The 19916-nt window shown below is 45.8% G+C and overlaps 1 protein-coding gene across 1 annotated transcript in view; it reads right to left on the bottom strand.

Annotated features, from left to right (window-relative positions):
- Positions 1-19916, bottom strand: part of gemin5 (gem (nuclear organelle) associated protein 5) — an 80310-nt gene that overhangs the window by 36131 nt on the left and 24263 nt on the right. Inside the window, exons 8-14 of the mRNA XM_072590291.1 lie at positions 16844-17056; positions 13513-13598; positions 9211-9293; positions 8791-8927; positions 6492-6565; positions 4129-4310; positions 3006-3145 (exon numbers count right to left, since the gene is read on the bottom strand). Coding sequence (XP_072446392.1) covers positions 3006-3145; positions 4129-4310; positions 6492-6565; positions 8791-8927; positions 9211-9293; positions 13513-13598; positions 16844-17056 — 915 coding nt within the window. The remainder of the gene's footprint in view (positions 1-3005; positions 3146-4128; positions 4311-6491; positions 6566-8790; positions 8928-9210; positions 9294-13512; positions 13599-16843; positions 17057-19916) is intronic.

Below are 19916 nucleotides of genomic sequence, written 5' to 3'. Positions count from 1 at the left end.
AGACAGACTCGTGCTACAGGCTAAACTATCATCATAACACACCACACGGGCAGCACTGTGGCATGTGGGCAGCACGGTGGCACAGTGGTTAGCACTGCTGCCTCACAGCGCCGGTGACCCAGGTTCAATTCCTGCCTCAGGCGACTGACTGTGTGAAGTTTGCACGTTCTCCCCGTGTCTGCGTGGGTTTCCTCCGGGTGCTCCAGTTTCCTCCCACAGTTCAAGGATGTGCAAGTTAGGTGAATTGGCCATGCTAAATTGCCCGTCGTGTTAGGTAAGGGGTAAATGTAGGGGTATGGGTGGGTCGCGCTTCGGCGGGGCGGTGTGGACTTGTTGGGCCAAAGGGCCTATTTCCACGCTGAAATGTAATCAAATTAAAACAAATTCCCCAAACCCCCCCACACAAACAGAAAAAAAGGTAGACAGCAGGGTAACCCACAAAGCAATTCAGTCATCTTTGTTCACAAGATCTGTTGAATTTGTTCTTGCTGATTAGAAGGTTACTTCTCATCTTCCCTTTTCTAAATGCTTGTTTGCAAGAGGCACAGGGTGGCTAGTTCTCTTGTAAAAACATCTCCACATTAGTCCCCTTTCCTTTCCAGTAATTGGTGTAAAGTGGGGCTGCCCCAATGTGCTACCCAAATGAAGCCCAACAGCTGCAGACTTTTGAAGTCACGCAGTCTGACTATACGAGAACATAGCAAATCACTGAGGCTATGTGAACAGCACCTCCCTCCCCCCCTCACCTCCACATAAACTGGGAGAGAACAGCAAAGGCGTGGCAATCCTCATCTCTGAGAATGTCACACCCTCAGGACCAGGAGAGTACATTAGCTATTAGCTTAAAGGTCATTTTAAGTACCCAATGAGCTGTTGATGCTGGATCAGACATTAGAGATAGACTAATTTTTGTTAAGCAAAATATTATGGGATTTGGGCCAAAGGCAAGATATGTGGAGTTAGGCCACAGATCAGCCATGATCTCACTGAATGGTGGAACAGGCTCAAGGGGCTGAATGGCCTGCTCCTATAACTCAACACCCACCACCAGGAGCAGCATCACAAAGAATAATAAAGCACAGGAGACAGCCATTCAGCCCGTACCCCTATGTCAGATCTTTGGAAGAACTCTCTCTCACTGCAAGAACTAGAAAATAATAGATCATGCTTCAGTCACATCGAGCCCTAGTTAGGTCACACTGGAGCATTTGAGAGCAGTTCTATGTCAACAGCACCTTCCTGTACCCCTCACCTCCACAAAGGATTGCAGGGTGTGCAGTGTAGATTCATCAGAATGATGCCTGGACTCTAAGGGTTAAATTATAAGGGGGACATACTATAAACAAGCAAAGGATTGCATTCCCTGCAATTTAGAAGGTTAAACAGCAGTTTGATTGAAGCTTTCAAGACACAAAAGGTAACTAATAAGCTGGACAGAGATAGAGAGACGTTATTCCTACCGGTCGGATAGTCTCGGAGTAGGAAGAAATGGTAAAGAAGTCAGACTCTAATTTCTTAAGAGGCAAAATCAGGAAACGATATCTATACAGAAAGGTTGGTATAGGTTTGGAGCCACCTTTAGCAAAAAACAATCAATTTTGGGTGAATTGTTAAGCTTTACAACTGGTATTGATAGATTTTTGTCAACGAAAGGTATGAAGCATCATCATCAGGGCAAACATTCTCATATTCCAATGTTTTTATCCAGTCTTGTACTTCCCCCTCCCCCCTCCCACCATACCCCATCCAAGGATTATTGGATTCCCTTTGGAACCTGCTTCCACCATCTTTTAAGATAATTCTAGATCAGCACTCACTGCACAAAGATTATTCCCATCTCTCTCTCTCTCTCTCTCTCTCTCTCACACACATCAACAGCCACAAACCAGTGTCTTTCTGGTGGCTGGTTCTTCAACTAATGGAAACAGTTTCTTATTTCCTTGATCAGAACTTGTCAGGTTCTGTCATTAAATCTTGGTTTAACCTTCTCTGTTCCACAGGGAAAACCAACTCAGTTTCTCCAATCTCTCAGCACAGCCAGGTTCCCTCTGCCCTGGTTCCAGCCTGGCATATCCCCACGGTGCCCTATCGAAAACCTTGACATCCTTAAGTAACATTCCTGTCACACAAGTGCCAGATAGCGATCATCTCCAATAAGAAATAATTTAACCTCCACCCCTTGACATTCGATGGTGTTACCACTATGTTGACACCACTATCAACAATCTTGGGTTACCAATGATCAGAAACTCAAATGGACTCGCCATGTAAAAGCAGTGGCTGCAACAGAAGGTCAGGGGTTAGGAATGCTGCGGCGAGTAACTCACCCCCTGACTCCCCAAATCCTGTCCACCATCCACAGGGCACAAGGCAGGAGTGTGATGGAATACTCCCCACTTGCCCTGGATGGGTGCGGCTCCAACAACACGCAAGAAGCTCAACTTTATTCAGAATAGAGGAGCTTGTGATTATTTGTGGATGTAGTGCCATCCACTTCCACCATCAGTAGCAGCAGATGCTCAGTAGCAGCAGTGTCTACCATTTACAAGAGGCACTGCAGAAATTCATCTTAGAAATTTTCCAAACCCACAACCATCATCATTTAGAAGGACAAGGGCAGCAGATACAAGGGAACATCACCATCTGCAGGTTCCCCTTCAAGCCACTCACCTTCCCGACTTGGAAATATATCCCTGTTCCTTCAGTATCGCTGGGTCAAAATCCTGGAATTCCCTCCCAATGACAAAGTGGGTCTACCTACAGCACATGGACTGCAGCGGTTCAAGAAGGCAACTCATCCCCACTTTCTCAAGGACAACTAGGGACAGGCAATAAATGCTGGGCCCAGCCAGCGATACCCACATCCCACAAGTGAATAAAAAGAGTTCAGAAAGCTGGTGGATCACTCCCATTTCTGCTGGTAATTGAGGGATAGGGGAAAATACTCGAGATGTCAAAGTCTCAGTCGTTTTCTAGTTTAAGACCCTATTGAATGAGGAGCTCACCTGCGCAGTGCCATCATAGCAGGCTGACACCAGCCTTCCATCGTGGTGAGGGCTCCACGCCAGACTCGTGATCTTCGCAGAATGCCCTGGTAACGTCCTGTACGGTTCAGTCACTGTTATTGGAGTGTCCGGAGGGCTCTCTGAGACAAAGAGAAAGGAAATAACTTGCGCTTTTATTCCATTTGACGGCCTGCTGCCTTACGACAATGCAGGAGCAAGCACTGAGCTGAAGGAGGGAGGCACTCTCAGTTTTTGGTTACACTGCACAGACTAGCAGTCCATGAAGCTCACGGACATAGCAGTCACTAATAAACCACCGCACAACGCTATCAATAGGATACTGTGAGCAGGACAGAGTGAAAGGGAGTGACAGTGCGTGCTAACAGTCTGTCACCTCTCACACTAACCTGAGTAGCTACTGAACAGATCATTATGGTATAACCTGTGTTCCGTCAACGTGAATTGGTTATAACATGATTGATGAATTGTGGACGTTGTTTGGATAACATGAACTTTCTATCGAATGGGTACAGCAATTTTCAAAATGCGGCCAGCGTGAAGATTGCGATTTATTTTATATAGCTATTTCCCACAGCGTGATTTTCTATAGCAAGGAGTTGCAGAGGAATGGGAGTGTTGCGTGACAGCAGAACAACTTGTACACAATGGATCGAGTCTGATCCAAACCTCCCGTCAGCTCAATGGGATTCAGGATGCGGCTGAAATGGTGAACCATGAGAAACAGAGACTAGTCGTCCAATCCAGCCGCCTGTGGCGCAAGGACTCCCTGCCCAAGAGGGCAAAAGAGGCCATTCAGCCCCAAGTTCATCCCTTCTGCTATCACAGGTGAGGCCAGCCTAGGCCCTGCAGAGTGTCAGGAGTGAACGGGAATGTGGACAGGAGCACGGGCTGGTTCAACAGCTCCAGGTAGACGGTACACTGGGACAAACTCCAGCAGGGTGTGATCGGGGACCGGATAATGAGCCACAGTCATGCAGCAGGCTCGAAGGGCCGAGTGGCCTACTCCTGCTTGCTACGATCCTTGGGGGATGGGGGCGGGGTTTATGGCGTGTGAAGAGGGGAGTCTGTCGGTGTACCACAGAGAGTTAGGGGGAGCAGTTACCCAGCACGGTTTTCAGGTTGTGGACGTAGATAATGGCATTGTTGGAGCCAGAAGCGATGAGGGAGCTGAGCTCAGGTTGTGTGCCGTGTGGGTGATGCCAGCGGATAGCATTCACCAGCTTGTGGTGCATCTGAATGGTGCACAGCAACTTCAAGTGAGGAGCCTGGAAGATCTCAATCGACCTAGAGAGAGACAGAAACATCAAATACCATAGCAACAGCATCCACACAACACGCCCCAACTGTGAGGGTGAGTCAGAAGGAAAATAAGAACAGCAACGACTTCAAGGATACAATAAGAACATTTTCCCACCCTCCCCATTACATGGAAACTTTAATCAAGCTACAGGGAGAGAGTTAAGAGACCATGGGACAAATTAGAGTCATAGGGGCTTACAACATATAAAATATATTTAAGAGACAGCTCGCTATAGCACTTGTCAAAGGTCATGGGGAGAAAGCAGGATTAAGCTATTGGGTTGGACAATCAGCCATGATCATGATGAATGGCTAAACAGGCTTGAAGGGACTAATGGCCTTCTCCTGCTCTGATCTTCTTTGTTTCTATGTTTGTCCTTGACTGATTTGTGACTTCAGTTTATAATTCAGCCCATCGAGTCTATCCTGCTCAAATACAACCACCTAACTGCTCAAAACCCCATTTCCCAGCACTTGGTCCATAGTCTTGTGTGCTTATGCCTCACAAAAGGACATCTAAACATTTCCTCAATGCGATGAGGGTTTCTGCTTCTGCCCCTTTCACAGGCAGGGATTTCCAGATTCCCACCACCCTCTGGGTGAAAAAAAGTTTTCCTAACATCTCCTCTAAATCGCCCGGCCTTTACCTTCAATCTATGACCAGGCACACTGATCGCTCCACCAAAGCAAAAGGGTCCTTCCTGTCAACCCTATCTTTATGCCTCAATTTTCTCCATCTCAATTATGGCCCCCTCAGTCTCCTCTACTCCAGTGAAAATGACCCCAGCCTGTCCAATCTCTCTTCATCAACTCTCCTGCCCAAGGAGAATCTTGGGAAATTGGATAGCTTTTTGAAAGGAAGCTGGTAGAAGCAAAACGGGCCAAACGGCCTCCTTTCCCATGCGGGATTCTGTCAATCCTACATCTATGGGAAAACAATTAGGTTCCCTTGACACTTCTACCCCAAACACCATTTTCTAAAACTCAGCAATGAATGGCCAATAAATATTTCTTTTGAGAGAGAGTGATTACCACTGACTATATCAACAAAAGAGCAAATCTCAATTCGGTGAGGAATTTGAAAAAAGGTGCAGTCACTCTCAGGATACTGGCATCACTGGCAAGGCTGGCATTTATTGCTCAGAGCCAACTGAGCAGCTTGCTAAGTCAGTTAACAGCAGCCAAGTATAAACTGAAACCGCAAATTGGCCAAGGACAATCACATGATTATTCACTGAAATAAATGAAGGAGGTTTTGCAGTCACTGCAAATCTCATTGCCGGTGTATGCGAACACACAGACTGAATCAAACCAAAGCCCAAAGGTTACTGTGTGTGCAAATGCTGCAGCCATTTTTCAAACATGTGAGACAGTGTACACAAGGTTAGGTGTGAGTTAAGAGTACAACTGAGCACGTTTGGGAGTGAGTGAGTGAGAATGTGAAGTAACTTGAACATAAGGTTAAAAATCACACACCAGGTTATAGTCCAACAGGTTTAACTGGAAGCACTAGCTTTCGGAGCACTGGTCCACTACCATCTGATGAAGGAGCAGTGCTCCGAAAGCTAGTGCTTCCAATTAAACCTGTTGGACTATAACCTGGTGTTGTGTGATTTTTTAACTTTGTACACCCCAGTCCAACACCAGCTTCACCACATTATGAACATAAGGTGCCTTTATAACATGTTTATTAGTGAACCAGCTGGACGTAAATGATCCAACATTCTGGTGGTCACATTAGCTGACACCAGCCTTTTCACTTCATTTACCAAATACCCCTTTAATTTTAGTTTTGAATATTATTCAAACTCCCAGATCCACACACATTTGAACTGAATTATCAAGATTATTAATGGAGTAAAATAATATTGACACATTTTCTGTTCAGAGATGTTATTATCTGGGAACAAGGATTGGGAACCAGAGGCACCCTCAGGCTCAGAGGCAGGGACACTACGACTACGCCACAAGATGCCTGTAATCCCTATCCCTTAACCTTCCCAACTTGTAATTACAGGTGAAATGCCTGGAATCCCCTCCCCTGCACCAACGCTCAGCCCCATTCCCCTCACAAGGATTACAGCAGTTCAAGGTGGCTCACTGTGCTGCCACTTGTACCTAAGTTAATCCAGCCACATGGCAAAACGTGATGTGATAAAGTCTCACCCATCGTCGTTCCCAATAGCCAGGACTTTACCATCAGGTTTCCAGTTCAGTTCACTGCGACCTGGAAGTTTATGCTAATGAGGGATAGGGAGACAATAAACAGAATGTATCAACAAAGTGCATTGACCAATGAACATCAATACTCCCCACTTGCCTGGATGGGTGCAGCTCCAACACTCAAGAAGCTTAACTTCCAGGACAAAGCAGCCCACTTCATTGGCAGCACATACATAAGCATCCCACTCCCTCCACCTCCAGCACTCAGTAGCAGCAGTGTGTACTATCGCCAACTGTAGTAACTCACCAAAATCCTTAGACAACACCTTCCAAACCCACCCATCTAGAAGGACAAGGGCAGCAGATACATGGGAATACCACCCCCTGCAAGTTCCCCTCCAAGCCACTCACCCTCCTGAGATGGAAACGTATCACTGTTCCTTTACTCTCACTGGGTCAAAGTCCTGGAATTCCCTCCCTTAGGGCATTGTGGGTCAACATACAGCACATGGACTGCAGCGATTCAAGAAGACAGCTCACCCACACCACCTTAATTGCAACAAGTGGGTGGCAATAAATACAGAAATAAATTTGAATTTAAAAATTCACAGTAGGCTCCTTCCCCTCTCAATGTCTCAATCATTCCATTTTCTGCCTCCTCTCATTCAGGTCACGGATCAGCTGTGTCCAACAACACTATTTACAAAAGGAGGAATTAGGAACATTTGGTCAATTTAGTCCCTCAGGCCTACTCTGCCATTGAGTAAGTTTGAGACCAATCTGTTTTGAATTCACATCCCCAGCTCCTTTGACATCCTCTGACTCTTTTGTCCTCTCCCGCGATAGGGAACTCCAAAGTCACAAATCCCTCAGAAAAAAACAATTCATATCTCTGTCCAAAAAGGGGACCCCTTGGTTAAAAACAGATTCCCCGGTTCTGGGCTCACCCACAAAAGGAAACTTCATTTCCACACACACACCTTGTCAAAAAAATTCATGATCTTATAGACTTCAACCGAATCACTTCCCACTTTTCTAAACTCCAGTGAAAACAAGCAAAGAATACTTTAACAGCACCTTCCAAACCCTCAAATAACCCAGTTCCGGATATCAATTGAATACAGAGGAACCTCGATTATCCAAACATCTCAAGCGGGGAGTATTTTGTTCAGATTATCGAATGTTCGGATAATCGAATGCCAGATAATATAGTTTAGCCAACCATTGCGACCTTGTCTGGATAATCCGAAATTTGGATAATAGAGGTTCCTCTGTAAATCTCCTCAGAAATGCCTTCAGTGCATTTACATCCTTGCTTAAATAAGGTGATCTAAACTACAAGCAATAGTCAAAAGAATCTGCTTTCTTTCTCAGTTGAATTACTGATCCTGTAATGTCAGTGTGACTGAGCGGGTAGAACTCTTATTGCTCGTTAATTCCTCAGGATAATGTCCATGACAATTTACCAAGCTTAAATTGTTAAAAAGTTTGGAAGTTAACTGTCAATAAATCATACTCTAACTGGTACACTTTCGACTGCAACACTGCCACCTTACAGTGTTCACTTGCCAGCCAATCAGTACTCTCTTCTCAAAGTACACAAATTATTCTCCTTTTTACTGGTATTCTTGAGAATAGTCCTGATGACTACAAGAAAAAGAACTAACAAATCTGCTTTTTATAAGCAACATTGATCCCCATATCAATCAACCTCAATTAGAACCGAAAGCCTGGTCATTAATATAATGTTATTGAGGGGAGCTTGCTGCACACACAATACACAGTGTACATCCTAGATGACCAGGCACCCCATTTTGTTTTTAAAAATGTGCCTTATTGACTTTGCTTATGCAAGACGTGATGGGAATGCATGACTTCATGTTTTCTTTAATGCCTTTCTAAGAATGGTCCAAGTCTGTTAATTTACAGATTAGATTAGATTACTTACAGTGTGGAAACAGGCCCTTCGGCCCAACAAGTCCACACCACCCCGCCGAAGCGTAACCCACCCATACCCCTACATCTACCCCTTACCTAACACTACGGGCAATTTAGCATGGCCAATTCACCTGACCTGCACATCTTTGGACTGTGGGAGGAAACCCACGCAGACACGGGGAGAATGTGCAAACTCCACACAGTCAGTCACCTGAGTCGGGAATTGAACCCGGGTCTCTGACGCTGTGAGGCAGCAGTGCTAACCACTGTGCCAATGATCCAAGCCAAATGAAAATGCAAAGACTAAAAACCAGAAAAGACTTGCACCTTCCCCAGGATTGAAGACACAGCTGTGAAGACCCACCTTGATTCCATTGGTCTCCCGGATTAACCGGTTGATGTCCTGGGCATCTGCCGTCAGTTTCCAGGGGTTGTGCTGCAAGATGATCCCCTCACCAGCACAGCTGTACAGGCTAACGCCTGGCCCATCCCCATCACCGCCTGTTAGAGAGAGAAAACCCAGGGGCAACTGGTCAGTGTCTCACCTGGCCCATCGCCATCACCGCCTGTTTGAGGAGAGGAAACCCAGGGGCAACTGGTCAGTCTCACCTGGCCCATCCCCATCACCGCCTGTTCGGGAGAGGAAACCCAGGGGCAACTGGTCAGTGTCTCACCTGGCCCATCCCCATCACCGCCTGTTTGAGGAGATATAGCTGGCCAATGATCACCGATCGCAGGAGGTTTAGTCACAGCGCGCTACATCCCAGGATGTCGCAAGACTCACCAGTCGCCATGGGGGGCAGTGGTGGCCCCCAAGCCAGAGCGTAAACAGTCTTCCTGTGATAGGAGCTGGAAATCTGAGGGGGCCTGCAAGGAATCCAAAGTAGAAATGTCAATTATGGGATGAAACATGGTTTTAAAGGTAAACCAGGTAAATTTAAAAGTGATGTGACAGGCAAATTTTCTTTATAAATAGAGCGTGTTAAGTGCCTGCCAAACGAGGTGGTGGAGGCAGATACAATTGCTACGTTTAAGAGGCACCCTACAAATATATGAATAGACAGGGAAGAAGGGTATATGGATCACGTAGAGGCACAAAAGGTTTTTAGTTTAGAAAGAGGTCACGTGTAGATGAACCAAAGGGCATATTCCTGGATTGTTCCTTGTTTTTTGAACATCAGAATGTTCATACCCAGAACAGAGTGCAACCAGGAAGGGTTTCTACACAAGAACAAGGAGATCTTGCTGCGGTACATAGTTCAGACTACATCTGGAGCACATTATAGTTTCTGTCTCCTTAAGCAAAGATGGAGAGACATAATTAATTGTCTTAGTTGCAACGATTCATCTGACTTTGAATTTTTATTTAATATTATAAAGTTTATTGTCTAGCAGGTGAACTTAGAATGGTAGAGATTTGGCACGAAGTATGTACTAGTTAGATGACGACTGACAGTTAACTGTCAAGCTCTCTCAAAATTTAAAACAGGCAGAATTTGGAACAGGAGTGGGTCCCTTGAACCTTCTGTGACATTCAATAAGGTCAACGCTGACTGGATTGTGGGATCAACTCCCATTCCTGTCTGTCTAACACCAATAATGTTTGATTCACTTGTTAATCAAGAAGCTACCTCAGACTTTAAACTTTTTAATCCCCCTACCTCCAATGCTCTCTGTGGGAGAGTGTTGCAATGACTCTACCCTCAGAAAGAAATAAAACTTATCACGTTAAGTGTCACACTTAACTGTGTCCCTCAGTTCTAGTTCCTACCACAAAGGGAAACCATACGTTCAACATCTAAATAAAAACAAAATACAATGGCTGCTGGAAATCTGAAACAAACCCAGAGAGTGCGAGAGAAACTCTATCATGAGGGGCATGGATAAGATGAATCACAAGTCTTTTCGCTTGGGTGGGTGGATTTCAAAACTAGGGGCCATATTTTTAAGGTGAGAGGAGAAAGATTTAAAAGTAACATGGGGGAATGGGGGAGACTTTTTTTTTTTTTTTTTTTTACACACAGCATCCATCGCCAAACTCCCCCTCAGCATCTTGTATACCTCAATAAGACCACCTCTTGTGATACCCAAAAGGAGAGAGGTCTGTCCTTCCAGGATTATGATGTGGAGGAGCCAGTGTTAGACTGGGGTGGACAAAATTAAAAAGCACACAACACCAGGTTATGGTCCAACAGATTTATTTGGAAGCAATTGCTTTCAGAATGCCGATCCTTCATCAGGTAGGAACAGCACTCTGAAACCTTGTGCTGCCAAATAAACCAGGTGGACCTCCAGGAGTAATCATTCAGAACAGGCTGATACTTTCTGAAGTTTAGGAGGAGTGGTGATCTCACTGAAATACATGGCATTCTTAGACAAGAGTAGATGGTGACAGTCAGCTCCATACCTGCACAGACAATCGGGAGGTAGGGTTCAGTGTCTGGATAACGAGTCAGCCATTTGGGACCTGAAGGAGGAGAAACTTCCACGTTCAGAGGTTGGGAATTCTCTAGCCCAGAACGCTGTAAATGCTCAGTTAGAGAGTGCATTCAAATCCACGGTTGATAGGAGGGAGGCCTCCAAAGGGGATCAAACAGGAAAGTGGAAGTTGTGTCTGAAGTCCAGCCATGATCTTGTTGAATGGCAGAGTGGGTCTCAGGGTCATTAATGTCCTTTAGGGAAGGAAATCTGCCATCCTTACTTGGTCTGGCCTATGTATAACTCCAGACCCACAGCAATGTGGTTGATTCTCAACTGCCCTCTGGGCAATTAGGGATGGGCAATAAATGCTGGCGCAGCAAGTGAAGCTCACATTGTGTGAATGCACTTCCCTCTTATTGCTCACTTTCTGATGAAACAACTGAATAAAGCTTCTGTAATCCTTTGGAAAGCCATGCTGTCCCTCTCTTGCCCTGGGAAATAAAAACAAGCAGAGAGCAGCACGGAGGCTCAGTGGTTAGCACTGCTGCCTCACAGCGTCAGGGACCCGGGTTCAATTCCAGCCTCAGGTGACTGCCCATGTGAAGTTTGCACATTCTCCCTGTGTCTCTATGGGTTTCCTCTGGGTGCTCTGGTTTCCACCCATGGTCCAAAGATGTGCAGGTTAGGATGGATTGGCTGTGGGAAATGCAGGGTTAAAAGGGACAGGGTACAGAGGTGGGCAGGATGCTTTTGGAAAAGGGCCAGTGTGGACTCGATGGGCAGAATGGCTTACTTTCACACAGTAGGGATTAGAGTCATAGAGATGTACAACATGGAAACAGACCCTTCGGTCCAACCCGTCCATGCTGACCAGGTATCCGAACCCAATCTAGTCCCACCTGCCAGCACCAGGCCCATATCCCTCCAAACCCTTCCTATTCATATACCCATCCAGATGCCTCTTAAATGTTGCAATTGTACTAGCCTCCAGCCTCTAGCAGCTCATTCCATACACGTACCACCTTCTTTGTGAAAATGTTGCCCCTTAGATCTCTTTTATATCTTTCCCCCTCACCCTAAACCTATGCCCTCTAGTTCTGGACTCCCCCCATGCCAGGGAAAAGACTTTGCCTATTTATCCTATCCATGCCCCTCATAATTTTGTAAACCTCCATAAGGTCACCCCTCAGCCTCCAACGCTCCAGGAAAAACAGCGCCAGCCTGTCCAGCCTCTCCCTATCCTCCAACCATGGCAACATCCTTGTAAATCTTTTCTGAACCCTTTCAAGTTTCACAACATCTTTCTGATAGGAAGGAGACCAGAATTGCACACAATATTCCAAAAGTGGCCTAATCAATGCCCTGTACAGCCGCAACATGACCTCCCAACCCCTGCACTCAATACTCTGACCAATAAAGGAAAGCATACCAAACACCGCCCTCAATACCCTATCTACCTGCAACTCCACTTTCAAGGAGCTATGAACCTGCACTCCAAGGTCTCTTTGTTCAGCAACACTCCCCAGGATCTTACCATTAAATGTATAAGTCCTGCTAAGATTTGCTTTCCCAAAATGCAGCACCTCACATTTATCTGATTCTGTGAGCAGCAGCTGTAACTGCAAGTCTATTGTGGGAGAGAATACAAGTCAGTCCCACATCATGACTGTGCATCTACTCAGCATCCTTTCCCCACCAGGCACACACCATACCATCTAATTCAGTCAACTGAACTCAGAGCCTCAGCTGATGGTTTTAGAGGGTAACAGACTTGCCTCAGGGTTCGAGTTTTGTTCAATAGCCACACTGAAGGAGCGTTGCACTGACCTGGATAATGTTAAGCAAAGTGGCCACAGTTCTGAAGAGAAGCAGGGAAGCCCTGATCAAGGGTCGGTGTCAGCCCTTTGACTAACACCTTTAATGGTCATTACTGCATCGCTGCTTATGTGATCTCGCTGTGCACAAATCAACTCCTGTGCGTCTTACATGACAAGATGTGGATATACTACAAAATAATTTAATTAATACAACGAAACAAAGGTATGCATTTATACAACGCCTTTCAGAGCTCCAGGTTGTCAGGACTATGATGCAGGAAACACAGCAGCCATTTAGTACAGAGCAAGCTCTCGTAAACAGCAACCTGATGACAACCAATGTTTTTTTTAAAACTGATCTTGTGTAAAGGATAAATTTGAACAGGACACCCCAGGGATTATGTCCCTGCACTGTACAAAATGAGGAGTCAAAAGTGTGGTGCTGAAAAAGCACAGCTGGTCCGGCAGCATCCGAACAGCAGGAGAGTCGTCGTTTCAAGCATAATCTCTTCATCAGAAAACCGATTCCTGATGAAGAGCTTTGCCCGAAACATCAATTCTCCTGCTGTTCGGAAGCTGCCTGACCGGCTGTGCTTTTCCAGCACCACACTTTTGGACTCTGATCTCCAGCATCTGCTGTCCTCACTTTCTCTGGCCAGCTAGGGATGGGTAATAAATGCTGGCTCAACCAGTGATGCTCACATTGTGTGAATGAATTTTTTTTTTAATCTCCTGATTCAGGAGGCATGTGTGTGAAGATCCCACAGTTGACATTCCTGTTTGGCACTTCGGGACAACCCAGACATGGTGAAAGGCGCTATAAAAACGTACGTTCATTCTTTACTTACTTGTTTGAATAAATTTCATAAATGCCAACTTTGCCATCCTCAGTTCCGAATGCCAATGAGCTCTCTTTGGTTGGGTGCCAACACAACTGCAAGAATCAGAAACAAACAATTAAAACCCATCAATCAACAACGATGCCCATAAAAACCCATCTGCTTTACACACGTCCCTTCAGGGAAAGGAATGTGCTTTCCTTACAGAGTTTGGCCTATGTGTGTCTGCAATGTGGTATCTGCTCAAGTGTTCTCGGAAATGGCCTCAGTTAACCACTCAGTACAATGGCAATTGTGATTTTAATTACCATGATTTTTTTTCCAAGTTATCCGCTCATGGTCTTGATGATCTATCTCCCAAGTTCCTCATCAACCCCAATGCCTTTGCCACGATATCAATCAGCTGCGAGTTATCTGTCAGTTCCATGTACCTGGTGTGGATGTTTCCGTTTGCCAATCACAGAGTTAGGGTCTTCACTTTGCGCGTTTTCTCCAAGCCCCCCGTGAAGCAGACGGACTGTGGTGGGTCAGTATTTTGATTGTCATTGGAAGGAGGTGAGCAGCGGATGATCAAATGGGATTCATCAGTCCCCCCCATGGCACCCACTCCCTTTTGCTAACTGTATCGGAATTACTCCTCATAACTGCAGTCTCCCAGTGTGTTAACGCTCAGCAGCAGAGGTAGAGTGTCCTTCTCCAGGCAAGGCTGAGCAAGGTTTGTGGAGATCGCAAGAACTGCCCAAACATTAGGGACCGCACCCAATCTAGCTCTTCAGTTGGATCCATCGCAGGATCTAGCACCAGCTTGTAGCCAGAGCTGTCAGAAAGGTGATGCGGTTACACAACAGTCCCCCTTTTGGCCTCCGCTCCAAAATTGACTAGGTCAGGATCTACTGCCTGAGCCTTCGAATCCCCCGAGGTTTCCACAACACTGTGCCACTGTGCCCTGTGACTGGGGGGGGGGGGGGGGGGTTTATGTCACGAATGTCAGGGTTCATTCTGGGAGCCTGCACCCTGAAAATCTGATAACCACATGCCCTCTGAACCTTCAGTCTGGAGTCATGAGGATCTGTGTCCGTGTGGCAGCAAGAGGTGATCCTGCCTGGGGTCCGGCAATAGAGTGGTTGTGTACTCACAGGGACAGGCTAGTCTCTCTCCCTCTGCTGCTGGACAGCTATGCAAGCTGAAAACAAGCAGCACACTGGCACACGGCAGCAAGAGACACTCTCTCCACCCAGACATCAAATGCACTTTCCCTAGTGCGATCACATCCTTCCTGTGACAAAGTGACCCTTAACCACAATCTTATTGAATGCAGAAGAAAGACTGAGGGGCCGAGTGGTCTACTCTTGCTCCTAATGCGTACGTGCCTATGTATCATTTCTGCATGCAGCCCTCTGGCTTTGGTTTACCTGGTGTGTTATTCAATTCTAGCAGAACCCACCTGATCTTATAATCTGCATATAAAACCACAAGGTATTGTGAGTGCTGAAGATCTGAAATAAAGGCAGGAATGGCTGGAGAAACTCACCAGGAGCAGCAGCAGCCGTGGAGTCAGAAACAAAGCTAACTGGTAAATCCAATATGACTTCTTCAGAACGAGATGTAACTTTGAAGGAGAGTCCTATTGGACTTGAACCATTAACTGTTGTCTCGCCACAGATGCTGCCAGAGCTGCTGAGGGTTTATCCACCTGGTCGATCTGTCCTCCATTCCCCCCGCCCCTTTAGTGACATGTGCACTCCACACTCATCGGTGCTTCTACATTCCACATTTGAACATTTACCGTTTATTAACTGGCCTGGCTTTCATGGTGGATGTGGGAACAGTTACACCATTTAAGAGACGTTTGGATAAGGTCATGGATAGGAAAGGTTTGGAGGGATATGGGCCAGGAGCAGGCAGATGGGACTAGTTTAGTTTGGGATTATGGTCGGCACGGATTGGTTGGACTGAAAGGTCTGTGAACGTACACTTCTGCAGTTTGAATGCCTCTATTCAGATTGACTTGACACAATCATTCATTCATTTTGATTCCAGCACAGGATATGAATGTCACTAGTAAAAGCCAGTATTTGGTGTCCATTTTCTAATGACTCATACAGACTCGGGTGAACGGTGATGTGATGTTATTGGTTTCTGCTGAGTGAGATTTTCATTTCTCACATTCAGGGTCAGGATTAAGCAATGAGCTTTTCTCTCCTTTCATAGGGCCTTTCCCCATGCAGCCATGTACAGTGCCTCACAAGGGTGAGAGCTCTGGGAAGGGATCTCTCCAAGTTTCCAAAACAAAAAAAGAGAGAATATCAAACAGACAAGATATGACAGACTGAAAACCATCTGACTGAGGGAGTTCACTGAGGACTTTCCAGAAATCAGGAATTTAAAACAAAAGCATAGTGTCATGGAGCATGGAAACAGACTCTTCGGCCCAGCTAGTCCATGCTGACCACGTTCCCAAACTACACCAGTCCCACCTGCCTGCTCCTGGCCCATATCCCTCCAAATCTTTCATATTCAGCAACTTATCCAAATGGCTTTTAAACATTGTAACTGTACCCACATCCAGCATATCCTCAGGAAGTTCATTCCACACGCGAACCACCCTCTGTGTAAAACAAATTGACCCTCAGAGATGGAGTCTAATCTGAAAGCGAACACTCCTAGGACAGGGACAGCACAAGGCGAGGGACAGACTAAAGCACCCTCTACACTGTCCCCAAACATTCCCAGGATAGGGACAGCCTAGGGTCAGATAAAGCTCCCTCTATGCTGTCCCCAAACAGTACGGAGTCAGTCAGATAAAGCTTTCTCTACATTGTCCCCATCAAACATTCCCAGGATAGGGAAAGCTTTGCAGCAAGAAGAGTTGAGAACACAGACAGATCAACGTGGGAGCATGGTGTCACCCAGGTCAACAGAGACCATCTCTGAAAGGAACAGCAAAATTAAAGCAGCAAAACGCGAGAGAGCAAGAATGAATTAGATTAGATTACTTGCAGTGTGGAAACAGGCCCTTTGGCCCAACAAGTCCACACTGACCCGCTGAAGCGCAGCCCACCCCTTCATCTAACACTACGGGCAATTTAGCGTGGCCAATTCAACTGATCTGCACATTTTTGGACTGCGGGAGGAAACCGGAGCACCCGGAAGAAACCCACACAGACACGGGGAGAATGTGCAAACTCCACACAGTCAATCGCCTGAGGCAGAAATTGAACCCGCGTCTCTGGTGCTGTGAGGCAACAGTGCTAACCACTATGCCACCTTGCCATAGCAAAATAAAAAAAAGGGGTGGGGGGGGCAAAAGGCAGAAATCGGCGAATTGCCTGGTACTTACAGCAGTGACCTTGGACTTGATTCCTTGCCATAGAGTCTTGATGTCATAAGCACGCTGGAGGGACAGGGTGTCCCACACCCTGATCATACTGTCACCCACACCTATAGCAAGGGAGCCAATATTCACAGGGGAGAATGCCAGACTGTAGACAAAGCCTCCAAGTGTTGGCTGCGTCCAGCAACAGTCCAGTGTATTAAGGTCCCAACACTTCACCTGGGACAGAAAGGAAAACAATAATCAATGTAAACTCCAGTGGAGACAGAGAGAGAGAGAGTCCGACACACTACAAACTGGAACCAATAACATCTCTGTTCAACAGTAACCCACTGACTGTTTCAGCTGTGAAAGTGTGATCAACTGAAGTGATCTTTACACAGGCTCAGACATTTTTACAGCACCAAATGAGGCCATTTGGCTCATCATCTCCATGGTGGTCAAAGATTAGAATGCTTTCATCCCATTTCCCAGCTATTGGCTGGAGACTGTGGCAACGCAAGTGAATATCTAAATACTGCTTAAATGTCACAGGTGTTCCTGACTCAACCTCCCTATCAGGCATTCCTGATGAAGGGCTGATACTCGAAAAGTCAACTCCCCTGCTCCTCAGATGCTTCCTGGCCTGCTGTGCTTTTCCAGCACTACACTCTTCAACTCCCTTTCAGGAAGACTGTTTCAGACTCAGAGCAATAACAATTTCTCCTTAATTTGCCTTTTAGCCTTTACTTCTCATCTTAAATCTGCACCCCCTGTAATAATGGTAACATGTACCTATAATGTCTCTACTCTTGCTCCTCATTACCTCAAAATCCTCCACCAGCTTCTGCTGCATGGAAAGCAATGGAGACAAGCAGGAGGCTGGAGGAACACAGCAAGCCATGCAGCATCAGGAGGTGGAGAAGTCAACGTTTCGGATGTAACCCTTCTTCAGGGTCCCCCAGGGCTCAGACCGTCCAGCGCAGGCTGCATTCTGGTGGATCTTCTCTGGACGCTCTCTAGTGCGATCACATCCACTCTCTAAAGTGGTGACCAGAACTACACACAATACTCCTCCTGTTATGACCTAACCAGTGTCATAGAATTGTAGAATCCTCACAGTGTGGAAACAAACCATTCTTCCCAACAAGTCCATACGGAAACCCTCCTAAGTGGATCCCACCCAGACCCAATCCCAACCCAAACCGTATCCCTGCATTTCCCATGGGTACTGCACCTACCCCACACATCCTTGAACACTCTGGGCAAATTAGCCTGGCCAATCCCCCTAACCTGCACATCTTTGGATTGGGGGAGGAAACCAGAGCACTCGGAGGAAACCCACACAAACACAGGGAGAACGTGCAAACTCCACACAGGCATACGGCCAAGGGTGGAATCGAACCTGGGTCCCTGGCGCTGTGAGGGAGCAGGGATAACCACTGAGCCACTGTGCAGCTCCACGTCTTATACAGTTTCAGCGTAATCTCCTTATCTTTTATTCTATGCCTCAGCTAATTTTTTGAAAAATGCCTTTTTAACCACATATCAAACAGCCCTGCTATATTCAGGATCTGTGGCTATGCAATCAAGTCCCCTTGGATCTTCAGTGCTTTCATAATGTTATACCTTCCCAAGTACATGATCTCACACTTTTTCAGGGTGAATTCCAATTACTACTGCACTGCACAGCTGAATTAGTGTTAGAAACCGTGCTGATTTTTCATAATTTCTATTTTATGCTTTTAGCAATTTTAGTTTTCGGCTGTGAACTGGGAAAGGTGAGGACTGTGGGCAACAGTTGGTGTGGAAAGGAAAGTAGACCAAACAAGATTTTATCTAGTCACAAGGCCAAGCCTCAAAGTGAACTGCTCATTGATTCCTGGTCAAAAGGTTCTGCAGATGCTTCACCACCAAGGGGAAAAGCATCATGTTTATACAGATAGCAGAAGTTGGTAATGAACAAAGAATTGGTTCCAGCAAGTCTGGCAGAGACCTTGTGCTCAAGCAGCTGTTGACTGGTAACTAGGACCTCTGGAGGAGATGGTCAGTCTGTCAGGGAGCGGTCAGAGTGTGAGTTGGATTTTAAATTGTGTATTTCCTGTAAGAGCTGACCATTAATGCTACAGCAACAAGATTCAAAAGCTCCTCGTCTACCCTGCCATAGGCAGCAAAGGAAAATTGAAAACTAAGTTATACAATTGCTGCCTTCATCTGAGTGAATTGTAAAGATGACCCTGATCAACATCTTCAGAGAAACCATTGTCAATGTCCATGGAACAACGCACCATTAAACCCACTTAACAAAATCGGATCAGTTTTGTTATTTACTTTTGTTTGTCTCCTAAAATGAGTTTATTAGTCTCATTGTCTTTTGTCTGAATGGGGCTGACACAAAAAGTTTTTTTTGGTTTAAAAGCATAGATTAAATAGATTACCTTGTTGTTTAGCTTTTCCTCTGCTGTCATTGCTGTATTGTTAATAAATTACTAAGTCTTTTGTTTAAGCTACAAAGTCTGGAATTGATTACTCACAAATTAAGGGATTGATTATTCAAAAGTCTGGTAAGGAACTAATTGGGGTCAATATTGAGGGTCTTTGAAGGTTTCACTGTATTGTGGGAATAGAGAGGTAGAAAAGCTAATTTGTTGCAGCTTTCTGTCTCCAATTGGAACAGCAGCTGTCCTGCTCACTAACAATTTTCATGTTACCTGCAAACGCTTTAATCATATCCCTACATTAAAGTCTTAAAAGCAATGTACATCTCAAAAGGGCCCCAGCACTAAGCCCTGCAGAACCACACTGGAAAGAGATCTCTCATCATAGAAGCATCTCTCTGTCATTACCCTCTGCTTCCTGCCTCTCAGCCACTCTTGGATCCAAAGTGTCACTACCTTGGATCCCACAATCTGCCATGAGGGACCTTGTCAAAGTCATTGCTAATGTTTATGTAGGTCACATTAAATGTATTACCCTCATCAACACTTCTAGTTACCTCTTTATTAAAATCAAATCAAATCTGACTTTCCCTCAACAAATTCATGACGACTATCCCTGATTAATCTCCATCTCTCCAAGTACCGGTATACTGTGTTCCCCA

Source organism: Chiloscyllium punctatum, chromosome 20 (genome assembly GCF_047496795.1).
Source record: "Chiloscyllium punctatum isolate Juve2018m chromosome 20, sChiPun1.3, whole genome shotgun sequence".
Lineage (NCBI taxonomy): Eukaryota > Metazoa > Chordata > Chondrichthyes > Orectolobiformes > Hemiscylliidae > Chiloscyllium > Chiloscyllium punctatum.
The sequence above is the reverse complement of the archived record's forward strand: the minus strand, read 5'-3'. Positions and strand labels throughout refer to the sequence as shown.